This window comes from Hyla sarda, unplaced genomic scaffold (assembly GCF_029499605.1).
Source record: "Hyla sarda isolate aHylSar1 unplaced genomic scaffold, aHylSar1.hap1 scaffold_236, whole genome shotgun sequence".
Lineage (NCBI taxonomy): Eukaryota > Metazoa > Chordata > Amphibia > Anura > Hylidae > Hyla > Hyla sarda.
The window spans coordinates 118964-144969 of NW_026609043.1; the positions used below are offsets into that span (position 1 = coordinate 118964).

The following is a 26006-nucleotide window of genomic DNA, read 5'->3' on the forward strand; positions in this document are numbered from 1 at the left end:
TTACATCACTATAGAGGGGTATATACTGAGTGTACACATTACATCACTATAGAGGGGTATATACTGAGTGTACTAATTACATCACTATAGAGGGGTATATACTGAGTGTACACATTACATCACTATAGAGGGTATAGACTGAGTGTACACATTACATCACTATAGAGAGGTATATACTGAGCGTACACATTACATCACTATAGAGGGGTATATACTGAGTGTACACATTACATCACTATAGAGGGGTATATACTGAGTGTACACATTACATCACTATAGAGGGTATATACTGAGTGTACACATTACATCACTATAGAGGGGTATATACTGAGTGTACACATTACATCACTATAGAGGGGTATATACTGAGTGTACACATTACATCACTATAGAGGGGTATATACTGAGCGTACACATTACATCACTATAGAGGGTATATACTGACTGTACACATTACATCACTATAGAGGGGTATATACTGAGTGTACACATTACATCACTATAGAGGGGTATATACTAAGTGTACACATTACATCACTATAGAGGGGTATATACTGAGTGTACACATTACATCACTATAGAGGGTATAGACTGAGTGTACACATTACATCACTATAGAGGGGTATATACTGAGTGTACACATTACATCACTATAGAGGGGTATATACTAAGTGTACACATTACATCACTATAGAGGGGTATATACTGAGTGTACACATTACATCACTATAGAGGGTATAGACTGAGTGTACACATTACATCACTATAGAGGGGTATATACTGAGCGTACACATTACATCACTATAGAGGGGTATATACTGAGTGTACACATTACATCACTATAGAGGGGTATATACTGAGTGTACACATTACATCACTATAGAGGGGTATATACTGAGTGTACACATTACATCACTATAGAGGGGTATATACTGAGTGTACACATTACATCACTATAGAGGGGTATATACTGAGCGTACACATTACATCACTATAGAGGGTATATACTGACTGTACACATTACATCACTATAGAGGGGTATATACTGAGTGTACACATTACATCACTATAGAGGGGTATATATTGAGTGTACACATTACATCACTATAGAGGGGTATATACTGAGCGTACACATTACATCACTATAGAGGGTATATACTGACTGTACACATTACATCACTATAGAGGGGTATATACTGAGTGTACACATTACATCACTATAGAGGGGTATATATTGAGTGTACACATTACATCACTATAGAGGGGTATATACTGAGCGTACACATTACATCACTATAGAGGGGTATATACTGAGTGTACACATTACATCACTATAGAGGGTATAGACAGAGTGTACATGTCAGATGAGGGTGCGTACATGACAGCAGAGACATGCCCCCCCCACTCACCGACACAATATCCGCAATACATCGGTTGAGGTTTCCTTTGTCGTCTTTGATGGTGATCGGCCGATCCTCTTTAATTCTCTCCATTGCCAGAGGACAATCCAGCTGTGGGAAGAAGAAGACGTCAGATCTACTGCTCTCTGGTATCAGCCATGTCAGGCGGGGGGTAGGATGAACACTCATATGGAAACTAAACATTTAATAATTTTAAGTAAAAAAATATGTTTATAATAAGTTATAAAGAAGACAAGAGATGGTTCTACGAGAAGAAGAGGAGAGATAAGACATATGTAAAGAACGTCCAGGATGGTCACCAATAATTGTCTTCTAGTTAGGATGGTGATGGTTCTACAAGAAGAAGAGGAGAGATAAGACATATGTAAGGAACATCCAGGATGGTCACCAATAATGGTCTTCTAGTTAGGATGAGAGATGGTTCTACAAGAAGAGGAGGAGTAGTGATAAGACATATGTAAGGAACGTCCAGGATGGTCACCAATAATGGTCTTCTAGTTAGGATGAGAGATGGTTCTACAAGAAGAGGAGGAGAGATAAGACATATGTAAGGAACATCCAGGATGGTCACCAATAATGGTCTTCTAGTTAGGATGAGAGATGGTTCTACGAGAAGAGGAGGAGAGATAAGACATATGTAAGGAACGTCCAGGATGGTCACCAATAATGGTCTTCTAGTTAGAATGAGAGATGGTTCTACGAGAAGAAGAGGAGAGATAAGACATATGTAAGGAACATCCAGGATGGTCACCAATAATGGTCTTCTAGTTAGGATGAGAGATGGTTCTACGAGAAGAGGAGGAGTAGTGATAAGACATATGTAAGGAACGTCCAGGATGGTCACCAATAATGGTCTTCTAGTTAGGATGAGAGATGGTTCTACAAGAAGAGGAGGAGAGATAAGACATATGTAAGGAACATCCAGGATGGTCACCAATAATGGTCTTCTAGTTAGGATGAGAGATGGTTCTACGAGAAGAGGAGGAGAGATAAGACATATGTAAGGAACGTCCAGGATGGTCACCAATAATGGTCTTCTAGTTAGAATGAGAGATGGTTCTACGAGAAGAGGAGGAGAGATAAGACATATGTAAGGAACATCCAGGATGGTCACCAATAATTGTCTTCTAGTTAGGATGAGAGATGGTTCTACAAGAAGAGGAGGAGAGATAAGACATATGTAAGGAACATCCAGGATGGTCACCAATAATTGTCTTCTAGTTAGGATGCGAGATGGTTCTACAAGAAGAGGAGGAGAGATAAGACATATGTAAGGAACGTCCAGGATGGTCACCAATAATGGTCTTCTGGTTAGGATGAGAGATGGTTCTACGAGAAGAGGAGGAGTGATAAGACATATGTAAGGAACATCCAGGATGGTCACCAATAATGGTCTTCTAGTTAGGATGAGAGATGGTTCTACGAGAAGAGGAGGAGAGATAAGACATATGTAAGGAACGTCCAGGATGGTAACCAATAATGGTCTTCTAGTTAGGATGGTGATGGTTCTACAAGAAGAGGAGGAGTAGTGATAAGACATATGTAAGGAACGTCCAGGATGGTCACCAATAATTGTCTTTTAGTTAGGATGAGAGATGGTTCTACAAGAAGAGGAGGAGAGATAAGACATATGTAAAGAACGTCCAGGATGGTCACCAATAATTGTCTTCTAGTTAGGATGAGAGATGGTTCTACAAGAAGAGGAGGAGTGATAATACATATGTAAGGAACGTCCAGGATGGTCACCAATAATTGTCTTCTAGTTAGGATGAGAGATGGTTCTACGAGAAGAGGAGGAGAGATAAGACATATGTAAGGAACATCCAGGATGGTCGCCAATAATTGTCTTCTAGTTAGGATGAGAGATGGTTCTACAAGAAGAGGAGGAGAGATAAGACATATGTAAGGAACATCCAGGATGGTCGCCAATAATTGTCTTTTAGTTAGGATGAGAGATGGTTCTACAAGAAGAGGAGGAGAGATAAGACATATGTAAAGAACATCCAGGATGGTCGCCAATAATTGTCTTCTAGTTAGGATGAGAGATGGTTCTACAAGAAGAGGAGGAGAGATAAGACATATGTAAGGAACATCCAGGATGGTCGCCAATAATTGCCTTCTAGTTAGGATGAGAGATGGTTCTACAAGAAGAAGAGGAGGAGAGATAAGACATATGTAAGGAACGTCCAGGATGGTCACCAATAATGGTCTTCTAGTTAGGATGAGAGATGGTTCTACAAGAAGAGGAGGAGTGATAAGACATATGTAAGGAACGTCCGGGATGGTCACCAATAAGGGTCTTCTAGTTAGGATGAGAGATGGTTCTACGAGAAGAGGAGGAGTAGTGATAAGACATATGTAAGGAACGTCCGGGATGGTCACCAATAATGGTCTTCTAGTTAGGATGAGAGATGGTTCTACGAGAAGAGGAGTAGTGATAAGACATATGTAAGGAACGTCCAGGATGGTCACCAATAATGGTCTTCTAGTTAGGATGAGAGATGGTTCTACAAGAAGAGGAGGAGAGATAAGACATATGTAAGGAACGTCCAAGATGGTCACCAATAATTGTCTTCTAGGTAGGATGAGAGATGGTTCTACAAGAAGAGGAGTAGTGATAAGACATATGTAAGGAACGTCCAGGATGGTCACCAATAATTGTCTTCTAGTTAGGATGAGAGATGGTTCTACAAGAAGAGGAGGAGTAGTGATAAGACAAATGTAAGGAACATCCAGGATGGTCACCAATAATGGTCTTCTACAGGGTGGGCCATTTATATGGATACACCTTATATACTCTATACAGTGTGGGCCATTTCTATGGATACACATTAATAACATGGGAATGGTTGGTGATATTAACTTCCTGTTTGTGGCACATTAGCATATGTGAGGGGGGAAACTTTTCAAGATGGGTGGTGACCATGGCAGCCATTTTGAAGTCTGCCATTTTGAATCCAACTTTTGTTTTTTCAATAGGGAGAGGGTCATGTGACACATCAAACTTATTGGGAATTTCACAAGAAAGGCAATGATTTGCTTGGTTTTAACGTAACTTTATTCTTTCCTGAGTTATTTACAAGTTTCTGATCACTTATAAAATGTGTTCAATGTGCTGCCCATTGTGTTGTATTGTCAATGCCACCCTCTTCTCTATATACTGCTATATACACCGCAGGAGAAATGCTAGCACAGGCTTCCAGTATCTGTATACACTGCTATATACTACTATATACACCGCAGGAGAAATGCTAGCACAGGCTTTCAGTATCTGTATACACTACCATATACTACTATATACACCGCAGGAGAAATGCCAGCACAGGCTTCCAGTATCTGTATACACTGCTATATACTACTATATACACCGCAGGAGAAATGCTAGCACAGGCTTCCAGTATCTGTATACACTACTATATACTACTATATACATCTCAGGAGAAATACTAGCACAGGCTTCCAGTATCTGTATACACTGCTATATACTACTATATACACCGCAGGAGAAATGCTAGCACAGGCTTCCAGTATCTCTATACACTGCTATATACTACTATATACACCGCAGGAGAAATGCTAGCACAGGCTTCCAGTATCTGTATACACTGCTATATACTACTATATACACCGCAGGAGAAATACTAGCACAGGCTTACAGTATCTCTATACACTGCTATATACTACTATATACACCGCAGGAGAATTGCTAGCACAGGCTTCCAGTATCTGTATACACTGCTATATACTACTATATACACCGCAGGAGAAATACTAGCACAGGCTTACAGTATCTCTATACACTGCTATATACTACTATATACACCGCAGAAGAAATGCTAGCACAGGCTTCCAGTATCCATATACACTGCTATATACTACTATATACACCGCAGGAGAAATGCTAGCACAGGCTTCCAGTATCCGTATACACTGCTATATACTACTATATACTCCGCAGGAGAAATGCTAGCACAGGCATCCAGTATCCATATACACTGCTATATACTGCTATATACACCGCAGGAGAAATGCTAGCACAGGCTTCCAGTATCCGTATGCACTGCTATATACACCGCAGGAGAAATACTAACACAAGCTTCAGTATCTGTATACACTGCTATATACTACTATATACACTGCAGGAGAAATGCTAGCACAGGCTTCCAGTATCCGTATACACTGCTATATACTACTATATACACCGCAGGAGAAATGCTAGCACAGGCTTCCAGTATCTGTATACACTGCTATATACTACTATATACACCGCAGGAGAAATGCTAGCACAGGCTTCCAGTATCCATATACACTGCTATATACTACTATATACACCGCAGGAGAAATGCTAGCACGGGCTTCCAGTATCCGTATACACTGCTATATACTACTATATACACCGCAGGAGAAATGCTAGCACAGGCTTCCAGTATCTGTATACACTCCTATATACTACTATATACACTGCAGGAGAAATGCTAGCACAGGCTTCCAGTATACACTGCTATATACTACTATATACACCACAGGAGAAATGCTAGCACAGGTTTCCAGTATCAGTATACACTGCTATATACTACTATATACACCACAGGAGAAATGCTAGCACAGGCATCCAGTATCCGTATACACTGCTATATACTGCTATATACACCGCAGGAGAAATGCTAGCACAGGCTTCCAGTATCCGTATACACTGCTATATACACCGCAGGAGAAATACTAACACAGGCTTCAGTATCTGTATACACTGCTATATACTACTATATACACCGCAGGAGAAATGCTAGCACAGGCTTCCAGTATCAGTATACATTGCTATATACTACTATATACACCGCAGGAGAAATGCTAGCACAGGCTTCCAGTATCTGTATACACTGCTATATACTACTATATACACCGCAGGAGAAATGCTAGCACAGGCTTCCAGTATCTGTATACACTGCTATATACTACTATATACACCACAGGAGAAATGCCAGCACAGGCTTCCAGTATCCGTATACACTGCTATATACTACTATATACACCGTAGGAGAAATGCTAGCACAGGTTTCCAGTATCTGTATACACTGCTATATACTACTATATACACTGCAGGAGAAATGCTAGCACAGGCTTCCAGTATCCGTATACACTGCTATATACTACTATATACTCCGCAGGAGAAATGCTAGCACAGGCATCCAGTATCCGTATACACTGCTATATACACCGCAGGAGAAATGCTAGCACAGGCTTCCAGTATCCGTATACACTGCTATATACTACTATATACATTGCAGGAGAAATGCTAGCACAGGCTTCAGTATCTGTATACACTGCTATATACTACTATATACACTGCAGGAGAAATGCTAGCACAGGCTTCCAGTATCCGTATACACTGCTATATACACTATATACACCACAGGAGAAATGCTAGCACAGGCTTCCAGTATACACTGCTATATACTACTATATACACCGCAGGAGAAATGCTAGCACAGGCTTCCAGTATCTGTATACACTACTATATACACCGCAGGAGAAATGCTAGCACAGGCTTCCAGTATCCGTATACACTGCTATATACTACTATATACACTGCAGTAGAAATGCTAGCACAGGCTTCAGTATCTGTATACACTGCTATATACTACTATATACACTGCAGGAGAAATGCTAGCACAGGCTTCCAGTATCCGTATACACTGCTATATACACTATATACACCACAGGAGAAATGCTAGCACAGGCTTCCAGTATACACTGCTATATACTACTATATACACCGCAGGAGAAATGCTAGAACAGGCTTCCAGTATCCGTATACACTGCTATATACTACTATATACACCGCAGGAGAAATGCTGGCACAGGCTTCCAGTATCTGTATACACTGCTATATACTACTATATACACTGCAGGAGAAATGCTAGCACAGGCTTCCAGTATCCGTATACACTGCTATATACTACTATATACACTGCAGGAGAAATGCTAGCACAGGCTTCCAGTATACACTACTATATACTACTATATACACCGCAGGAGAAATGCTAGCACAGGCTTCCAGTATACACTGCTATATACTACTATATACACCGCAGGAGAAATGCTAGCACAGGCTTCCAGTATACACTGCTATATACTACTATATACACCGCAGGAGAAATGCTAGCACAGGCTTCCAGTATACACTGCTATATACTACTATATACACCGCAGGAGAAATGCTAGCACAGGCTTCCAGTATACACTGCTATATACTACTATATACACCACAGGAGAAATGCTGGCACAGGCTTCCAGGATCCGTAGTTTCAGGTGCTGCACATCTCATATCTTCACAGCATAGACAATTGCCTTCAGATGACCCCAAAGATAAAAGTGTAAGGGGGTCAGATCTGGAGACCTTGGGGGCCATTCAACTGGCCCACGAGGACCAATCCACTTTCCAGGAAACTGTTCATCTAGGAATGCTCGGACCTGACACCCATAATGTGGTGGTCACCATCTTGCTGGAAAAACTCAGGGAACGTGCAGCTTCAGTGCATAAAGAGGGAAACATCATCATCATGGAGCAATTTCACATATCCAGTGGCCTTGAGGTTTCCATTGGTGAAGAATGGCCCCACTATCTTTGTACCCCATATACCATACCATCAATGTTTGTGTTCCCACAGTCTTGGAGGGATCTATCCAATGTGGTTAGTGTCAGACCAATAGCGCTGGTTTTGTTTGGTAACTTCACCATTCACATAAAAGTTTCATCATCACTGAACAAAATCTTCTGCGGAAACTGGAGGGTCCTGTTCACATTTTTGTTTTGCCCATTCTGCAGCCCCTGAAACTACGGATACTGCTAGCATTTCTCCTGCGGTGTATACAGTAGTATATAGCAGTGTATACGGATACTGGAAGCCTGTGGTAGCATTTCTCCTGCGGTGTATATAGTAGTATATAGCAGTGTATACGGATACTGGAAGCCTGTGCTAGCATTTCTCCTGCGGTGTATATAGCAGTATATAGTAGTGTATACGGATACTGGAGGCCTGTGCTAGCATTTCTCCTGCAGTGTATATAGTAGTATATAGCAGTGTATACTGGAGGCCTGTGCTAGCATTTCTCCTGCGGTGTATATAGTAGTATATAGTAGTGTATACGGATACTGGAAGCCTGTGCTAGCATTTCTTCTGTGGTGTATATAGTAGTATATAGCAGTGTATACGGATACTGGAAGCCTGTGCTAGCATTTCTCCTGCGGTGTATATAGTAGTATATAGCAGTGTATAGAGATAATGGAAGCCTGTGCTAGCATTTCTCCTGCGGTGTATATAGTAGTATATAGCAGTGTATACGGATACTGGAAGCCTGTGCTAGAATTTCTCCTGCGGTGTATATAGTAGTATATAGCAGTGTATACGGATACTGGAAGCCTGTGCTAGCATTTCTCCTGGGGTGTAAATAGTAGTATATAGCAGTGAATACAGATACTGGAGGCCTGTGCTAGCATTTCTCCTGCGGTGTATATAGTAGTATATAGCAGTGTATACGGATACTGGAAGCCTGTGCTAGCATTTCTCCTGCGGTGTATATAGCAGTATATAGCAGTGTATACGGATATTGGAAGCCTGTGCTAGCATTTCTCCTGCGGTGTATATAGTAGTATATAGCAGTGTATACAGATACTGGAAGCCTGTGCTAGCATTTCTCCTGAGGTGTATATAGTAGTATATAGCAGTGAATACAGATACTGGAGGCCAGTGCTAGCATTTCTCCTGCGGTGTATATAGTAGTATATAGCAGTGTATACAGATACTGGAAGCCTGTGCTAGCATTTCTCCTGCGGTGTATAAAGTAGTATATAGCAGTGTATACGGATACTGGAAGCCTGTGCTAGCATTTCTCCTGCGGTGTATATAGTAGTATATAGCAGTGTATACGGATACTGGAAGCCTGTGCTAGCATTTCTCCTGCGGTGTATATAGTAGTATATAGCAGTGTATACAGATACTGGAAGCCTGTGCTAGCATTTCTCCTGCGGTGTATATAGTAGTATATAGCAGTGTATACTGATACTGGAAGCCTGTGCTAAACTTTCTCCTGCGGTGTATATAGTAGTATATAGCAGTGTATACGGATACTGGATGCCTGTGCTAGCATTTCTCCTGCGGTGTATATAGTAGTATATAGCAGTGTATACGGATACTGGAAGCCTGTGCTAGTATTTCTCCTGCGGTGTATATAGTAGTATATAGCAGTGTATACGGATACTGGATGCCTGTGCTAGCATTTCTCCTGCGGTGTATATAGTAGTATATAGCAGTGTATACGGATACTGGAAGCCTGTGCTAGCATTTCTCCTGCGGTGTATATAGTAGTATATAGCAGTGTATACGGATACTGGAAGCCTATGCTAGTATTTCTCCTGCGGTGTATATAGTAGTATATAGCAGTGTATACAGATACTGGAGGCCTGTGCTAGCATTTCTCCTGCGGTGTATATAGTAGTATATAGCAGTGTATACTGGAAGCCTGTACTAGCATTTCTCCTGCGGTGTATATAGTAGTATATAGCAGTGTATACGGATACTGAAGCCTGTGCTAGCATTTCTCCTGCGGTGTATATAGTAGTATATAGCAGTGTATACAGATACTGGAAGCCTGTGCTGGCATTTCTCCTGCGGTGTATATAGTAGTATATAGCAGTGTATACTGGAGGCCTGTGCTAGCATTTCTCCTGCGGTGTATATAGTAGTATATAGCAGTATATAGAGAAGAGGGGGCATTGACAATCCAGCACATTGAACACATTTTAGAAGTGGTCAGAAACTTGTAAATAACTCAGGAAAGAATAAAAGTTATGTTAAAACCAAGAACATCATTGTTTTTCTTGTGAAATTCCCAATACCGTATACACTCGAGTATAAGCCGAGGCCCCTAATTTCACCCCAAAAACCCATGAAAAGTTATTGACTCAACTATAAGCTTAGGGTGGGAAATACATCATCCCCCTGTCATCATCTATACCCCCGTCATCATCCCCTTGTCATCATCCTACACCCCCCCTTCATCATCATCACCTGTCATCATCCCCCTGTCATCATCCCACACCCCCCCTTCATAATCACCATCTGTCATCATCCCACACCCCCCTTCATCATCACCGCCTGTCATCATCCCACACCCCCCCTTCATCATCACCGCATGTCATCATCCCACACCCCCCCTTCATCATCACCATCTGTCATCATCCCACACCCCCCCTTCATCATCACCGCATGTCATCATCCCACACCCCCCCTTCATCATCACCATCTGTCATCATCCCACACCCCCCCTTCATCATCACCATCTGTCATCATCCCACACCCCCCCCTTCATCATCATCCCCCTGTCATCATCCCACACCCCCCCTTCATCACCATCTGTCATCATCCCACACCCGCCTTCATCATCACCATCTGTCATCATCCCACACACCCCTTCATCATCACCGCCTGTCATCATCCCACACCCCCCCTTCATCATCACCATCTGTCATCATCCCACACCCCCCCCTTCATCATCATCCCCCTGTCATCATCCCACACCCCCCCTTCATCATCACCATCTGTCATCATCCCACACCCGCCTTCATCATCACCATCTGTCATCATCCCACACACCCCCCCTTCATCATCACCATCTGACATCATCCCACACTCCCCCTTCATCATCACCGCATGTCATCATCCCCCAGTCATCATCCCACACTCGCCTTCCTCATCACTATCTGTCATCATCCCCCCCCCCCTCCCACCCCCTTTAGTTTTGTACACACCTCCCCTCGGCAGGAAGGAAGGGTGAGCTGGTCCGGGCCACCTGTGCTGCAGGGACCGTCCGGTGGGGAAGTCGTTCGTTGCGCGTGAATGATCCTGTGCGTCGTCGTCAAGGCAACGTCACTATTTCGAGGCCGGAGCGCAGAGAAGAGGCCCCCCCGGAGAAGATGGACAGCCCGGAACGACTATCCTTCCCCACCGGACGGTCCCTGCAGCACAGATGGCCCGGACCAGCTCACCCCTCCTTCCCGCCGTACAAAGGGGAGGGGAGTACAAAACTAAAGGGGGTGGGGATTGGGGGTCTGGATGAGGACGAAGGCCGCAGTGGTCTTCAACCTGCGGATCTCCAGATGTTTCAAAACTACTACTCCCAGCATGCCAGGACAGCCGATGGCTGTCCGGGCATGCTGGGAGTTCTAGTTTTGAAACATCTGGAGGTTCCGCAGGTTGAAGACCACTGAGGGCGGAGAGTTCACTTGAGTATAAGCCGAGGGGGGTGTTCTCAGCACGATGATTTCAGAAAATAGTGCTGAAAAACTTGCCTTATAATCGAGTATATACGATAAGTTTGATGTGTCACATGACCCTCTTCCTATTGAAAAAACTAAAGTTGGATTCAAAATGGCAGACTTCAAAATGGCCGCCATGGTCACCAGCCATCTTGAAAAGTTTCCCCCCTCACATATTAACTTCCTGTTTGTGGCACATTAGTATATCACCAACCATTCCCATTTTATTAAGGTGTATCCATATAAATGGCCCACCCTGTAGTTAGGATGGTGATGGTTCTACAAGAAGAAGAGGAGTAGTGATAAGACATATGTAAGGAACGGCCAGGATGGTCACCAATAATGGTCTTCTAGTTAGGATGAGAGATGGTTCTACAAGAAGAGGAGGAGTAGTGATAAGACATATGTAAGGAACGTCCAGGATGGTCACCAATAATGGTCTTCTAGTTAGGATGAGAGATGGTTCTAAAAGAAGAAGAGGAGTGATAAGACATATGTAAGGAACGTCCAGGATGGTCACCAATAATTGTCTTCTATTTAGGATGAGAGATGGTTCTAGAAGAAGAGGAGTAGTGATAAGATATATGTAAGGAACATCCAAGATGGTCACCAATAATGGTCTTCTAGTTAGGATGAGAGATGGTTCTACAAGAAGAAGAGGAGTAGTGATAAGATATATGTAAGGAACATCCAAGATGGTCACCAATAATGGTCTTCTAGTTAGGATGAGAGATGGTTCTACAAGAAGAAGAGGAGTAGTGATAAGATATATGTAAGGAACATCCAAGATGGTCACCAATAATTGTCTTCTAGTTAGGATGAGAGATGGTTCTACAAGAAGAGGAGGAGGAGGAGTGATAAGACATATGTAAGGAACGTCCAGGATGGTCACCAATAATTGTCTTCTAGTTAGGATGAGAGATGGTTCTACAAGAAGAAGAGGAGTAGTGATAAGATATATGTAAGGAACGTCCAGGATGGTCACCAATAATTGTCTTCTAGTTAGGATGAGAGATGGTTCTACAAGAAGAAGAGGAGGAGTAGTGATAAGACATATGTAAGGAACGTCCAGGATGGTCACCAATAATGGTCTTCTAGTTAGGATGAGAGATGGTTCTACAAGAAGAGGAGGAGTAGTGATAAGACATATGTAAGGAACATCCAGGATGGTCACCAATAATTGTCTTCTAGTTAGGATGAGAGATGGTTCTACAAGAAGAGGAGGAGTAGTGATAAGACATATGTAAAGAACGTCCAGGATGGTCATCAATAATTGTCTTCTAGTTAGGATGAGAGATGGTTCTACAAGAAGAGGAGGAGTAGTGATAATACATATGTAAGGAACGTCCAGGATGGTCACCAATAATGGTCTTCTAGTTAGGATGAGAGATGGTTCTACAAGAAGAGGAGGAGTAGTGATAAGACATATGTAAGGAACGTCCAGGATGATCACCAATAATGGTCTTCTAGTTAGGATGGTGATGGTTCTACAAGAAGAGGAGGAGTAGTGATAAGACATATGTAAGGAACGTCCAGGATGATCACCAATAATGGTCTTCTAGTTAGGATGGTGATGGTTCTACAAGAAGAGGAGGAGTAGTGATAAGACATATGTAAAGAACGTCCAGGATGATCACCAATAATGGTCTTCTAGTTAGGATGGTGATGGTTCTACAAGAAGAGGAGGAGTAGTGATAAGACATATGTAAGGAACGTCCAGGATGGTCATGACATATGTAAGGATCGTCCAGGATGGTCACCAATAATTGCCTTCTAGTTAGGATGAGAGATGGTTCTACAAGAAGAGGAGGAGTAGTGATAAGACATATGTAAGGAACGTCCAGGATGATCACCAATAATGGTCTTCTAGTTAGGATGGTGAGGGTTCTACAAGAAGAGGAGGCGTAGAGATAATACATATGTAAAGAACGTCCAGGATGGTCACCAATAATTGTCTTCTAGTTAGGATGAGAGATGGTTCTACGAGAAGAAGAGGAGTAGTGATAAGACATATGTAAGGAACGTCCAGGATGGTCACCAATAATTGCCTTCTAGTTAGGATGAGAGATGGTTCTACAAGAAGAGGAGGAGGAGGAGTGATAAGACATATGTAAGGAACGTCCAGGATGGTCACCAATAATTGTCTTCTAGTTAGGATGAGAGATGGTTCTACGAGAAGAGGAGGAGTAGTGATAAGACATATGTAAGGAACATCCAGGATGGTCACCAATAATTGTCTTCTAGTTAGGATGAGAGATGGTTCTACGAGAAGAGGAGGAGAGATAAGACACATGAAAGGAACGTCCAGGATGGGCGCCAATAACTGTCTTCTAGTTAAGACGAGAGATGGTTTTTCGGGAAGAGGAGGAGTAGTGATAAGCTCTGGCCGGTTCCTTACATGACAATGTGCTCAGCCTATCACCGGCCGAGGTGGGACATCGCTACCGCTGGTGATACTCCGACGGCTCTGTGACGTTCCTGACCCCAGGAAGCAGCAACAGGATCGCAGCGGAGGACCGTGAGGCCAATACCGGAGCAACGGGGGAACGTAGGAAGGTGAGTTGAAGTTTGTTTTGGGTTTTTTTGCAGCCCGGGCACAGGAATATGTAAAATTCATGCAGTACAGATGTCCTTTAATTTGGACCCACACAAGTGACGCGTAATAGGATGATTTCCATATCACCACCAAGCTCCCTGCTCCCATTATTACATCACATATTAGTAATAACTGACTACACAGGGTTTGTTGTCTGTTACCAAGGAAACACATAGGTCTGAGCAGGAGCTGTACATAATCCAAGAGAAGATTTTAGGAGTACAACTGAGCGATAGAGAATTAGGAGAGAGATCCCACTCACCCTGTACTTTCTGCAGAAGTCATCGATGGTTCCGACCTCTGCTCCTTGTACCTGTTTGAAGGCGGCTTTATACTGGACCAGGAGGCGGGAGCAGGCAGCGGTGTACCTGGAACACACAGGGGGAGATACATCACATGGTCCTCAGTGTGTGACCCCACAACCCTCCCCAGTATGGGACCCCACATCCCTCCCCAGTATGAGACCCCACATCCCTCCCCAGTATGAGACCCCACATCCCTCCCCAGTATGTGACTCCACATCCCTCCCCAGTATGAGACCCCGCATCCCTCCCCAGTATGAGACCCCACATCCCTCCCCAGTATGTGACTCCACATCCCTCCCAAGTATGAGACCCCACAACCCTCCCCAGTATGTGACTCCACATCCCTCCCCAGTATGAGACCCCACATCCCTCCCAAGTATGAGACCCCACATACCTCCCCAGAATGAGACCCCACATACCTCCCCAGAATGAGACCCCACAACCCTCCCCAGTATGGGACCCCACATCCCTCGCCAGTATGAGACCCCACATCCCTCCCCAGTATGAGACCCCACATCCCTCCCCAGAATCAAACCCCACATCCCTCCCCAGAATCAGACCCCACATACCTCCCCAGAATGAGACCCCACAACCCTCCCCAGTATGAGACCCCACATCGCTCCCCAGTATGGGACCCCACATCGCTCCCCAGTATGAGACCCCACAACCCCCCCAGCATGTGACCCCATAACCCTCCCCAGAATGAAACCCCCCATCCCTCCCCAGAATGAGACCCCACAACCCTCCCCAGTATGAGACCCCACAACCCTCCCCAGTATGAGACCCCACATCCCTCCCCAGAATCAGACCCCACATACCTCCCCAGAATGAGACCCCACAACCCTCCCCAGTATGAGACCCCACATCGCTCCCCAGTATGGGACCCCACATCCCTCCCCAGCATGTGACCCCACATCGCTCCCCAGTATGGGACCCCACATCCCTCCCCAGCATGTGACCCCACATCGCTCCCCAGTATGAGACCCCACAACCCCCCCAGCATGTGACCCCACACCCCTCCCCAGAATGAGACCACCCATCCCTCCCCAGAATGAGACCCCACAACCCTCCCCAGAATGAGACCCCACAACCCTCCCCAGAATGAGACCCCACAACCCTCCCCAGTATGAGACCCCACAACCCTCCCCAGTATGAGACCCCACAACCCTCCCAAGTATGAGACCCCACATCCCTCCCCAGATTGAGACCCCATAACCCTCCCCAGAATGAGACCCCCCATCCCTCCCCAGAATGAGACCCCACAACCCTCCCCAGTATGAGACCCCACAACCCTCCCAAGTATGAGACCCCACATCCCTCCCCAGATTGAGAACCCATAACCCTCCCCAGAATGAGACCCCCCATCCCTCCCCAGAATGAGACCCCCCATCCCTCCCCAGAATGAGACCCCACAACCCTCCCCAGTATGAGACCCCACATCCCTCCCCAGAATCAGACCCCACATCCCTCCCCAGAATGAGACCCCACATCCCTCCCCAGAATGAGACCCCACAACCCTCCCCAGAATGAGACCCCACATACCTCCCCAGTATGAGACCCCACATCGCTCCCCAGTATGAGACCCCACATCGCTCCCCAGTATGGGACCCCACATCGCTCCCCAGTATGAGACCCCACAACCCCCCCAGCATGTGACCCCATAACCCTCCCCAGATTGAGACCCCATAACCCTCCCCAGAATGAGACCCCCCATCCCTCCCCAGAATGAGACCCCACAACCCTCCCCAGTATGAGACCCCACAACCCTCCCCAGTATGAGACCCCACATCGCTCCCCAGTATGGGACCCCCCATCCCTCCTCAGAATGAGACCCCACAACCCTCCCCAGAATCAGACCCCACATACCTCCCCAGAATCAGACCCCACAACCCTCCCAAGTATGAGACCCCACAACCCTCCCCAGCATGTGACCCCACAACCCTCCCCGGAATGAGACCCCACAACCCTCCCCGGAATGAGACCCCACAACCCTCCCCAGAATGAGACCCCACAACCCACCCCAGCATGTGACCCCACATCCCTTTCCAGAATGAGACTCCACAACCCTCCCTGGAATGAGACCCCACAACCCTCCTCAGAATAAGATCACAAATCCCTCCCCAGAATGAGACCCCACATCCCTCCCCGGAATCAGACCCCACATCCCTCCCCGGAATCAGACCCCACATACCTCCCCAGAATGAGACCCCACAACCCTCCCCAGTATGAGACCCCACATCCCTCCCCAGTATGAGACCCCACAACCCCCCCAGCATGTGACCCCATAACCCTCCCCAGAATGAAACCCCCCATCCCTCCCCAGAATGAGACCCCACAACCCTCCCCAGTATGAGACCCCACATCCCTTCCCAGAATCAGACCCCACATACCTCCCCAGAATGAGACCCCACAACCCTCCCCAGTATGAGACCCCACATCGCTCCCCAGTATGGGACCCCACATCCCTCCCCAGTATGAGACCCCACAACCCCCCCAGCATGTGACCCCACATCGCTCCCCAGTATGAGACCCCACAACCCCCCAGCATGTAACCCCACAACCCTCCCCAGAATGAGACCCCCCATCCCTCCCCAGAATGAGACCCCACAACCCTCCCCAGAATGAGACCCCACAACCCTCCCCAGAATGAGACCCCACAACCCTCCCAAGTATGAGACCCCACATCCCTCCCCAGAATGAGACCCCACATCCCTCCCCAGAATGAGACCCCACATACCTCCCCAGTATGAGACCCCACATCGCTCCCCAGTATGAGACCCCACATCGCTCCCCAGTATGAGACCCCACATCCCTCCCTAGTATGAGACCCCACAACCCCCCCAGCATGTGACCCCATAACCCTCCCCAGATTGAGACCCCATAACCCTCCCCAGAATGAGACCCCATAACCCTCCCCAGAATGAGACCCCACAACCCTCCCCAGTATGAGACCCCACATCCCTCCCCAGAATGAGACCCCACAACCCTCCCCAGTATGAGACCCCACATCCCTCCCCAGAATCAGACCCCACATACCTCCCCAGAATGAGACCCCACATCGCTCCCCAGTATGGGACCCCACAACCCTCCCCAGAATCAGACCCCCCATCCCTCCCCAGAATGAGACCCCACAACCCTCCCCAGAATCAGACCCCACATACCTCCCCAGAATGAGACCCCACAACCCTCCCAAGTATGAGACCCCACAACCCTCCCCAGCATGTGACCCCATATCCCTCCCCAGAATGAGACTCCACAACCCTCCCCGGAATGAGACCCCACAACCCTCCCCGGAATGAGACCCCACAACCCACCCCAGCATGTGACCCCACATCCCTTCCCAGAATGAGACTCCACAACCCTCCCTGGAATGAGACCCCACAACCCTCCTCAGAATAAGATCACAAATCCCTCCCCAGAATGAGACCCCACATCCCTCCCCGGAATCAGACCCCACATCCCTCCCCGGAATCAGACCCCACATACCTCCCCAGAATGAGACCCCACAACCCTCCCCAGTATGAGACCCCACATCCCTCCCCAGTATGAGACCCCACAACCCCCCCAGCATGTGACCCCATAACCCTCCCCAGAATGAAACCCCCCATCCCTCCCCAGAATGAGACCCCACAACCCTCCCCAGTATGAGACCCCACATCCCTCCCCAGAATCAGACCCCACATACCTCCCCAGAATGAGACCCCACAACCCTCCCCAGTATGAGACCCCACATCGCTCCCCAGTATGGGACCCCACATCCCTCCCCAGTATGAGACCCCACAACCCCCCCAGCATGTGACCCCATATCGCTCCCCAGTATGAGACCCCACAACCCCCCCAGCATGTAACCCCACAACCCTCCCCAGAATGAGACCCCCCATCCCTCCCCAGAATGACACCCCACAACCCTCCCCAGAATGAGACCCCACAACCCTCCCCAGTATGAGACCCCACAACCCTCCCAAGTATGAGACCCCACATCCCTCCCCAGAATGAGACCCCACATCCCTCCCCAGAATGAGACCCCACATCCCTCCCCAGAATGAGACCCCACATCGCTCCCCAGTATGAGACCCCACATCCCTCCCTAGTATGAGACCCCACAACCCCCCCAGCATGTGACCCCATAACCCTCCCCAGATTGAGACCCCACAACCCCCCCAGCATGTGACCCCACATCGCTCCCCAGTATGAGACCCCACAACCCCCCCAGCATGTAACCCCACAACCCTCCCCAGAATGAGACCCCCCATCCCTCCCCAGAATGAGACCCCACAACCCTCCCCAGAATGAGACCCCACAACCCTCCCCAGTATGAGACCCCACAACCCTCCCAAGTATGAGACCCCACATCCCTCCCCAGAATGAGACCCCACATCCCTCCCCAGTATGAGACCCCACATCCCTCCCCAGAATCAGACCCCACATACCTCCCCAGAATGAGACCCCACAACCCTCCCCAGTATGAGACCCCACATCGCTCCCCAGTATGGGACCCCACATCCCTCCCCAGTATGAGACCCCACAACCCCCCCAGCATGTGACCCCACATCGCTCCCCAGTATGAGACCCCACAACCCCCCAGCATGTAACCCCACAACCCTCCCCAGAATGAGACCCCCCATCCCTCCCCAGAATGAGACCCCACAACCCTCCCCAGAATGAGACCCCACAACCCTCCCCAGAATGAGACCCCACAACCCTCCCAAGTATGAGACCCCACATCCCTCCCCAGTATGAGACCCCACATCGCTCCCCAGTATGAGACCCCACATCGCTCCCCAGTATGAGACCCCCACATCCCTCCCTAGTATGAGACCCCACAACCCCCCCAGCATGTGACCCCATAACCCTCCCCAGATTGAGACCCCATAACCCTCCCCAGAATGAGACCCCCCATCCCTCCCCAGAATGAGACCCCACATCCCTCCCCGGAATCAGACCCCACATCCCTCCCCGGAATCAGACCCCACATACCTCCCCAGAATGAGACCCCACAACCCTCCCCAGTATGAGACCCCACATCCCTCCCCAGTATGAGACCCCACAACCCCCCCAGCATGTGACCCCATAACCCTCCCCAGAATGAAACCCCCCATCCCTCCCCAGAATGAGACCCCACAACCCTCCCCAGTATGAGACCCCACATCCCTCCCCAGAATCAGACCCCACATACCTCCCCAGAATGAGACCCCACAACCCTCCCCAGTATGAGACCCCACATCGCTCCCCAGTATGGGACCCCACATCCCTCCCCAGTATGAGACCCCACAACCCCCCCAGCATGTGACCCCACATCGCTCCCCAGTATGAGACCCCACAACCCCCCAGCATGTAACCCCACAACCCTCCCCAGAATGAGACCCCCCATCCCTCCCCAGAATGAGACCCCACAACCCTCCCCAGAATGAGACCCCACAACCCTCCCCAGAATGAGACCCCACAACCCTCCCAAGTATGAGACCCCACATCCCTCCCCAGAATGAGACCCCACATCCCTCCCCAGAATGAGACCCCACATACCTCCCCAGTATGAGACCCCACATCGCTCCCCAGTATGAGACCCCACATCGCTCCCCAGTATGAGACCCCACATCCCTCCCTAGTATGAGACCCCACAACCCCCCCAGCATGAGACCCCACATCCCTCCCTAGTATGAGACCCCACAACCCCCCCAGCATGTGACCCCATAACCCTCCCCAGATTGAGACCCCATAACCCTCCCCAGAATGAGACCCCATAACCCTCCCCAGAATGAGACCCCACAACCCTCCCCAGTATGAGACCCCACATCCCTCCCCAGAATGAGACCCCACAACCCTCCCCAGTATGAGACCCCACATCCCTCCCCAGAATCAGACCCCACATACCTCCCCAGAATGAGACCCCACATCGCTCCCCAGTATGGGACCCCACAACCCTCCCCAGAATCAGACCCCCCATCCCTCCCCAGAATGAGACCCCACAACCCTCCCCAGAATCAGACCCCACATACCTCCCCAGAATGAGACCCCACAACCCTCCCAAGTATGAGACCCCACAACCCTCCCCAGCATGTGACCCCATATCCCTCCCCAGAATGAGACTCCACAACCCTCCCCGGAATGAGACCCCACAACCCTCCCCGGAATGAGACCCCACAACCCACCCCAGCATGTGACCCCACATCCCTTCCCAGAATGAGACTCCACAACCCTCCCTGGAATGAGACCCCACAACCCTCCTCAGAATAAGATCACAAATCCCTCCCCAGAATGAGACCCCACATCCCTCCCCGGAATCAGACCCCACATCCCTCCCCGGAATCAGACCCCACATCCCTCCCCGGAATCAGACCCCACATACCTCCCCAGAATGAGACCCCACAACCCTCCCCAGTATGAGACCCCACATCCCTCCCCAGTATGAGACCCCACAACCCCCCCAGCATGTGACCCCATAACCCTCCCCAGAATGAAACCCCCCATCCCTCCCCAGAATGAGACCCCACAACCCTCCCCAGTATGAGACCCCACATCCCTCCCCAGAATCAGACCCCACATACCTCCCCAGAATGAGACCCCACAACCCTCCCCAGTATGAGACCCCACATCGCTCCCCAGTATGGGACCCCACATCCCTCCCCAGTATGAGACCCCACAACCCCCCCAGCATGTGACCCCACATCGCTCCCCAGTATGAGACCCCACAACCCCCCCAGCATGTAACCCCACAACCCTCCCCAGAATGAGACCCCCCATCCCTCCCCAGAATGACACCCCACAACCCTCCCCAGAATGAGACCCCACAACCCTCCCCAGTATGAGACCCCACAACCCTCCCAAGTATGAGACCCCACATCCCTCCCCAGAATGAGACCCCACATCCCTCCCCAGAATGAGACCCCACATCCCTCCCCAGAATGAGACCCCACATCGCTCCCCAGTATGAGACCCCACATCGCTCCCCAGTATGAGACCCCACATCGCTCCCCAGTATGAGACCCCACATCCCTCCCTAGTATGAGACCCCACAACCCCCCCAGCATGTGACCCCATAACCCTCCCCAGATTGAGACCCCACAACCCCCCCAGCATGTGACCCCACATCGCTCCCCAGTATGAGACCCCACAACCCCCCCAGCATGTAACCCCACAACCCTCCCCAGAATGAGACCCCCCATCCCTCCCCAGAATGAGACCCCACAACCCTCCCCAGAATGAGACCCCACAACCCTCCCCAGTATGAGACCCCACAACCCTCCCAAGTATGAGACCCCACATCCCTCCCCAGAATGAGACCCCACATCCCTCCCCAGTATGAGACCCCACATCCCTCCCCAGAATCAGACCCCACATACCTCCCCAGAATGAGACCCCACAACCCTCCCCAGTATGAGACCCCACATCGCTCCCCAGTATGGGACCCCACATCCCTCCCCAGTATGAGACCCCACAACCCCCCCAGCATGTGACCCCACATCGCTCCCCAGTATGAGACCCCACAACCCCCCAGCATGTAACCCCACAACCCTCCCCAGAATGAGACCCCCCATCCCTCCCCAGAATGAGACCCCACAACCCTCCCCAGAATGAGACCCCACAACCCTCCCAAGTATGAGACCCCACATCCCTCCCCAGTATGAGACCCCACATCGCTCCCCAGTATGAGACCCCACATCGCTCCCCAGTATGAGACCCCCACATCCCTCCCTAGTATGAGACCCCACAACCCCCCCAGCATGTGACCCCATAACCCTCCCCAGATTGAGACCCCATAACCCTCCCCAGAATGAGACCCCCCATCCCTCCCCAGAATGAGACCCCACAACCCTCCCCAGTATGAGACCCCACATCCCTCCCCAGAATCAGACCCCACATACCTCCCCAGAATGAGACCCCACAACCCTCCCCAGTATGAGACCCCACATCGCTCCCCAGTATGGGACCCCACAACCCTCCCCAGAATGAGACCCCCCATCCCTCCCCAGAATGAGACCCCACAACCCTTCCCAGAATCAGACCCCACATACCTCCCCAGAATGAGACCCCACAACCCTCCCAAGTATGAGACCCCACAACCCTCCCCAGCATGTGACCCCATATCCCTCCCCAGAATGAGACTCCACAACCCTCCCCGGAATGAGACCCCACAACCCTCCCCGGAATGAGACTCCACAACCCTCCCTGGAATGAGACCCCACAACCCTCCTCAGAATAAGATCACAAATCCCTCCCCAGAATGAGACCCCACATCCCTCCCCGGAATCAGACCCCACATCCCTCCCCAGTATGAGACCCCACAACCCCCCCAGCATGTGACCCCATAACCCTCCCCAGAATGAAACCCCCCATCCCTCCCCAGAATGAGACCCCACAACCCTCCCCAGTATGAGACCCCACATACCTCCCCAGAATGAGACCCCACAACCCTCCCCAGTATGAGACCCCACAACCCTCCCCAGTATGAGACCCCACATCGCTCCCCAGTATGGGACCCCACATCCCTCCCCAGTATGAGACCCCACAACCCCCCCAGCATGTGACCCCACATCGCTCCCCAGTATGAGACCCCACAACCCCCCCAGCATGTAACCCCACAACCCTCCCCAGAATGAGACCCCCCATCCCTCCCCAGAATGAGACCCCACAACCCTCCCCAGAATGAGACCCCACAACCCTCCCCAGTATGAGACCCCACAACCCTCCCAAGTATGAGACCCCACATCCCTCCCCAGAATGAGACCCCACATCCCTCCCCAGAATGAGACCCCACATCCCTCCCCAGAATGAGACCCCACATACCTCCCCAGTATGAGACCCCACATCGCTCCCCAGTATGAGACCCCACATCGCTCCCCAGTATGAGACCCCACATCCCTCCCTAGTATGAGACCCCACAACCCCCCCAGCATGTGACCCCATAACCCTCCCCAGATTGAGACCCCATAACCCTCCCCAGAATGAGACCCCCCATCCCTCCCCAGAATGAGACCCCACAACCCTCCCCAGTATGAGACCCCACATCCCTCCCCAGAATCAGACCCCACATACCTCCCCAGAATGAGACCCCACAACCCTCCCCAGTATGAGACCCCACATCGCTCCCCAGTATGGGACCCCACAACCCTCCCCAGAATGAGACCCCCCATCCCTCCCCAGAATGAGACCCCACAACCCTCCCCAGAATCAGACCCCACATACCTCCCCAGAATGAGACCCCACAACCCTCCCAAGTATGAGACCCCACAACCCTCCCCAGCATGTGACCCCACATCCCTCCCCAGAATGAGACTCCACAACCCTCCCCGGAATGAGACCCCACAACCCTCCCCAGAATGAGACCCCACAACCCACCCCAGCATGTGACCCCACATCCCTTCCCAGAATGAGACTCCACAACCCTCCCTGGAATGAGACCCCACAACCCTCCTCAGAATAAGATCACAAATCCCTCCCCAGAATGAGACCCCACATCTCTCCCCGGAATGAGACAACACAATCCTCCCCAGCGTGAGACCCCACAACCCTCCCCAGTGTGAGACCCCACAACCCTCCCCAATGTGAGACCCCACAACCCTCCCCAGAATGAGACCCCACAACCCTCCCCAGTATGAGACCCCACATCGCTCCCCAGTATGGGACCCCACAACCCTCCCCAGAATGAGACCCCCCATCCCTCCCCAGAATGAGACCCCACAACCCTCCCCAGAATCAGACCCCACATACCTCCCCAGAATGAGACCCCACAACCCTCCCAAGTATGAGACCCCACAACCCTCCCCAGCATGTGACCCCACATCCCTCCCCAGAATGAGACTCCACAACCCTCCCCGGAATGAGACCCCACAACCCTCCCCGGAATGAGACCCCACAACCCTCCCCAGAATGAGACCCCACAACCCACCCCAGCATGTGACCCCACATCCCTTCCCAGAATGAGACTCCACAACCCTCCCCGGAATGAGACCCCACAACCCTCCCCGGAATGAGACCCCACAACCCTCCCCAGAATGAGACCCCACAACCCTCCTCAGAATAAGATCACAAATCCCTCCCCAGAATGAGACCCCACATCTCTCCCCGGAATGAGACAACACAATCCTCCCCAGCGTGAGACCCCACAACCCTCCCCAGAATGAGACCCCACAACCCTCCCCAGAATGAGGCCCCAAAACCCTCCCCAGAGTGAGACCCCACAACCCTCCCCGGAATGAGACCCCACAACCCTCCCCAGAGTGAGACCCCACAACCCTCCCCAGCATGTGACCCCACATCCCTCCCCAGAATGAGACTCCACAACCCTCCCTGGAATGAGACCCCACAACCCTCCTCAGAATAAGATCACAAATCCCTCCCCGGAATGAGACCCCACATCTCTCCCCGGAATGAGACCCCACATCTCTCCCCGGAATGAGACACCACAATCCTCCCCAGCGTGAGACCCCACAACCCTCCCCAGTGTGAGACCCCACAACCCTCCCCAATGTGAGACCCCACAACCCTCCCCAGAATGAGACCCCACAACCCTCCCCAGAATGAGACTCCACAACCCTCCCTGGAATTAGACCCCACAACCCTCCTCAGAATAAGATCACAAATCCCTCCCCAGAATGAGACCTCACATCCCTCCCCAGAATGAGACACCACAATCCTCCCCAGAATGAGACCCCACAACCCTCCCCAGAGTGAGACCCCACAACCCTCCCCAATGTGAGACCCTACAACCCTCCCCAGAATGAGACCCCACAACCCTCCCCAGAATGAGGCCCCAAAACCCTCCCCAGAGTGAGACCCCACAACCCTCCCCGGAATGAGACCCCACAACCCTCCCCAGAATGAGACCCCACATCCCTCCCCAGAATGAGACCCCACATCCCTCCCCAGAATGAGACCCCACAACCCTCCCCAGTATGAGACCCCACATCGCTCCCCAGTATGAGATCCCACAACCCCCCCAGCATGTGACCCCATAACCCTCCCCAGAATGAAACCCCCCATCCCTCCCCAGAATGAGACCCCACAACCCTCCCCAGTATGAGACCCCACAACCCTCCTCAGAATCAGATCACAAATCCCTCCCCAGAATGAGACCCCACATCCCTCCCCGGAATCAGACCCCACATCCCTCCCCAGAATCAGACCCCACATACCTCCCCAGAATGAGACCCCACAACCCTCCCCAGTATGAGACCCCACATCGCTCCCCAGTATGGGACCCCACATCCCTCCCCAGTATGAGACCCCACAACCCCCGCAGCATGTGACCCCACATCCCTCCCCAGAATCAGACCCCACATCTCTCCCCGGAATGAGACACCACAATCCTCCCCAGTGTGAGACCCCACAACCCTCCCCAATGTGAGACCCCACAACCCTCCCCAGAATGA

At 50.1% G+C, this 26006-nt stretch overlaps 1 protein-coding gene across 3 annotated transcripts in view; it reads right to left on the reverse strand.

The window, feature by feature from the left end:
• VPS28 (VPS28 subunit of ESCRT-I) overlaps positions 1 to 26006 on the reverse strand; it is a 140712-nt gene that overhangs the window by 59932 nt on the left and 54774 nt on the right. For all 3 annotated transcript variants that reach the window (XM_056553104.1, XM_056553103.1, XM_056553105.1), the window contains 2 exons: positions 14595 to 14700; positions 1410 to 1511 (listed from right to left, as the gene is read on the reverse strand). In XM_056553104.1, coding sequence (XP_056409079.1) covers positions 1410 to 1511; positions 14595 to 14700 — 208 coding nt within the window. The remainder of the gene's footprint in view (positions 1 to 1409; positions 1512 to 14594; positions 14701 to 26006) is intronic.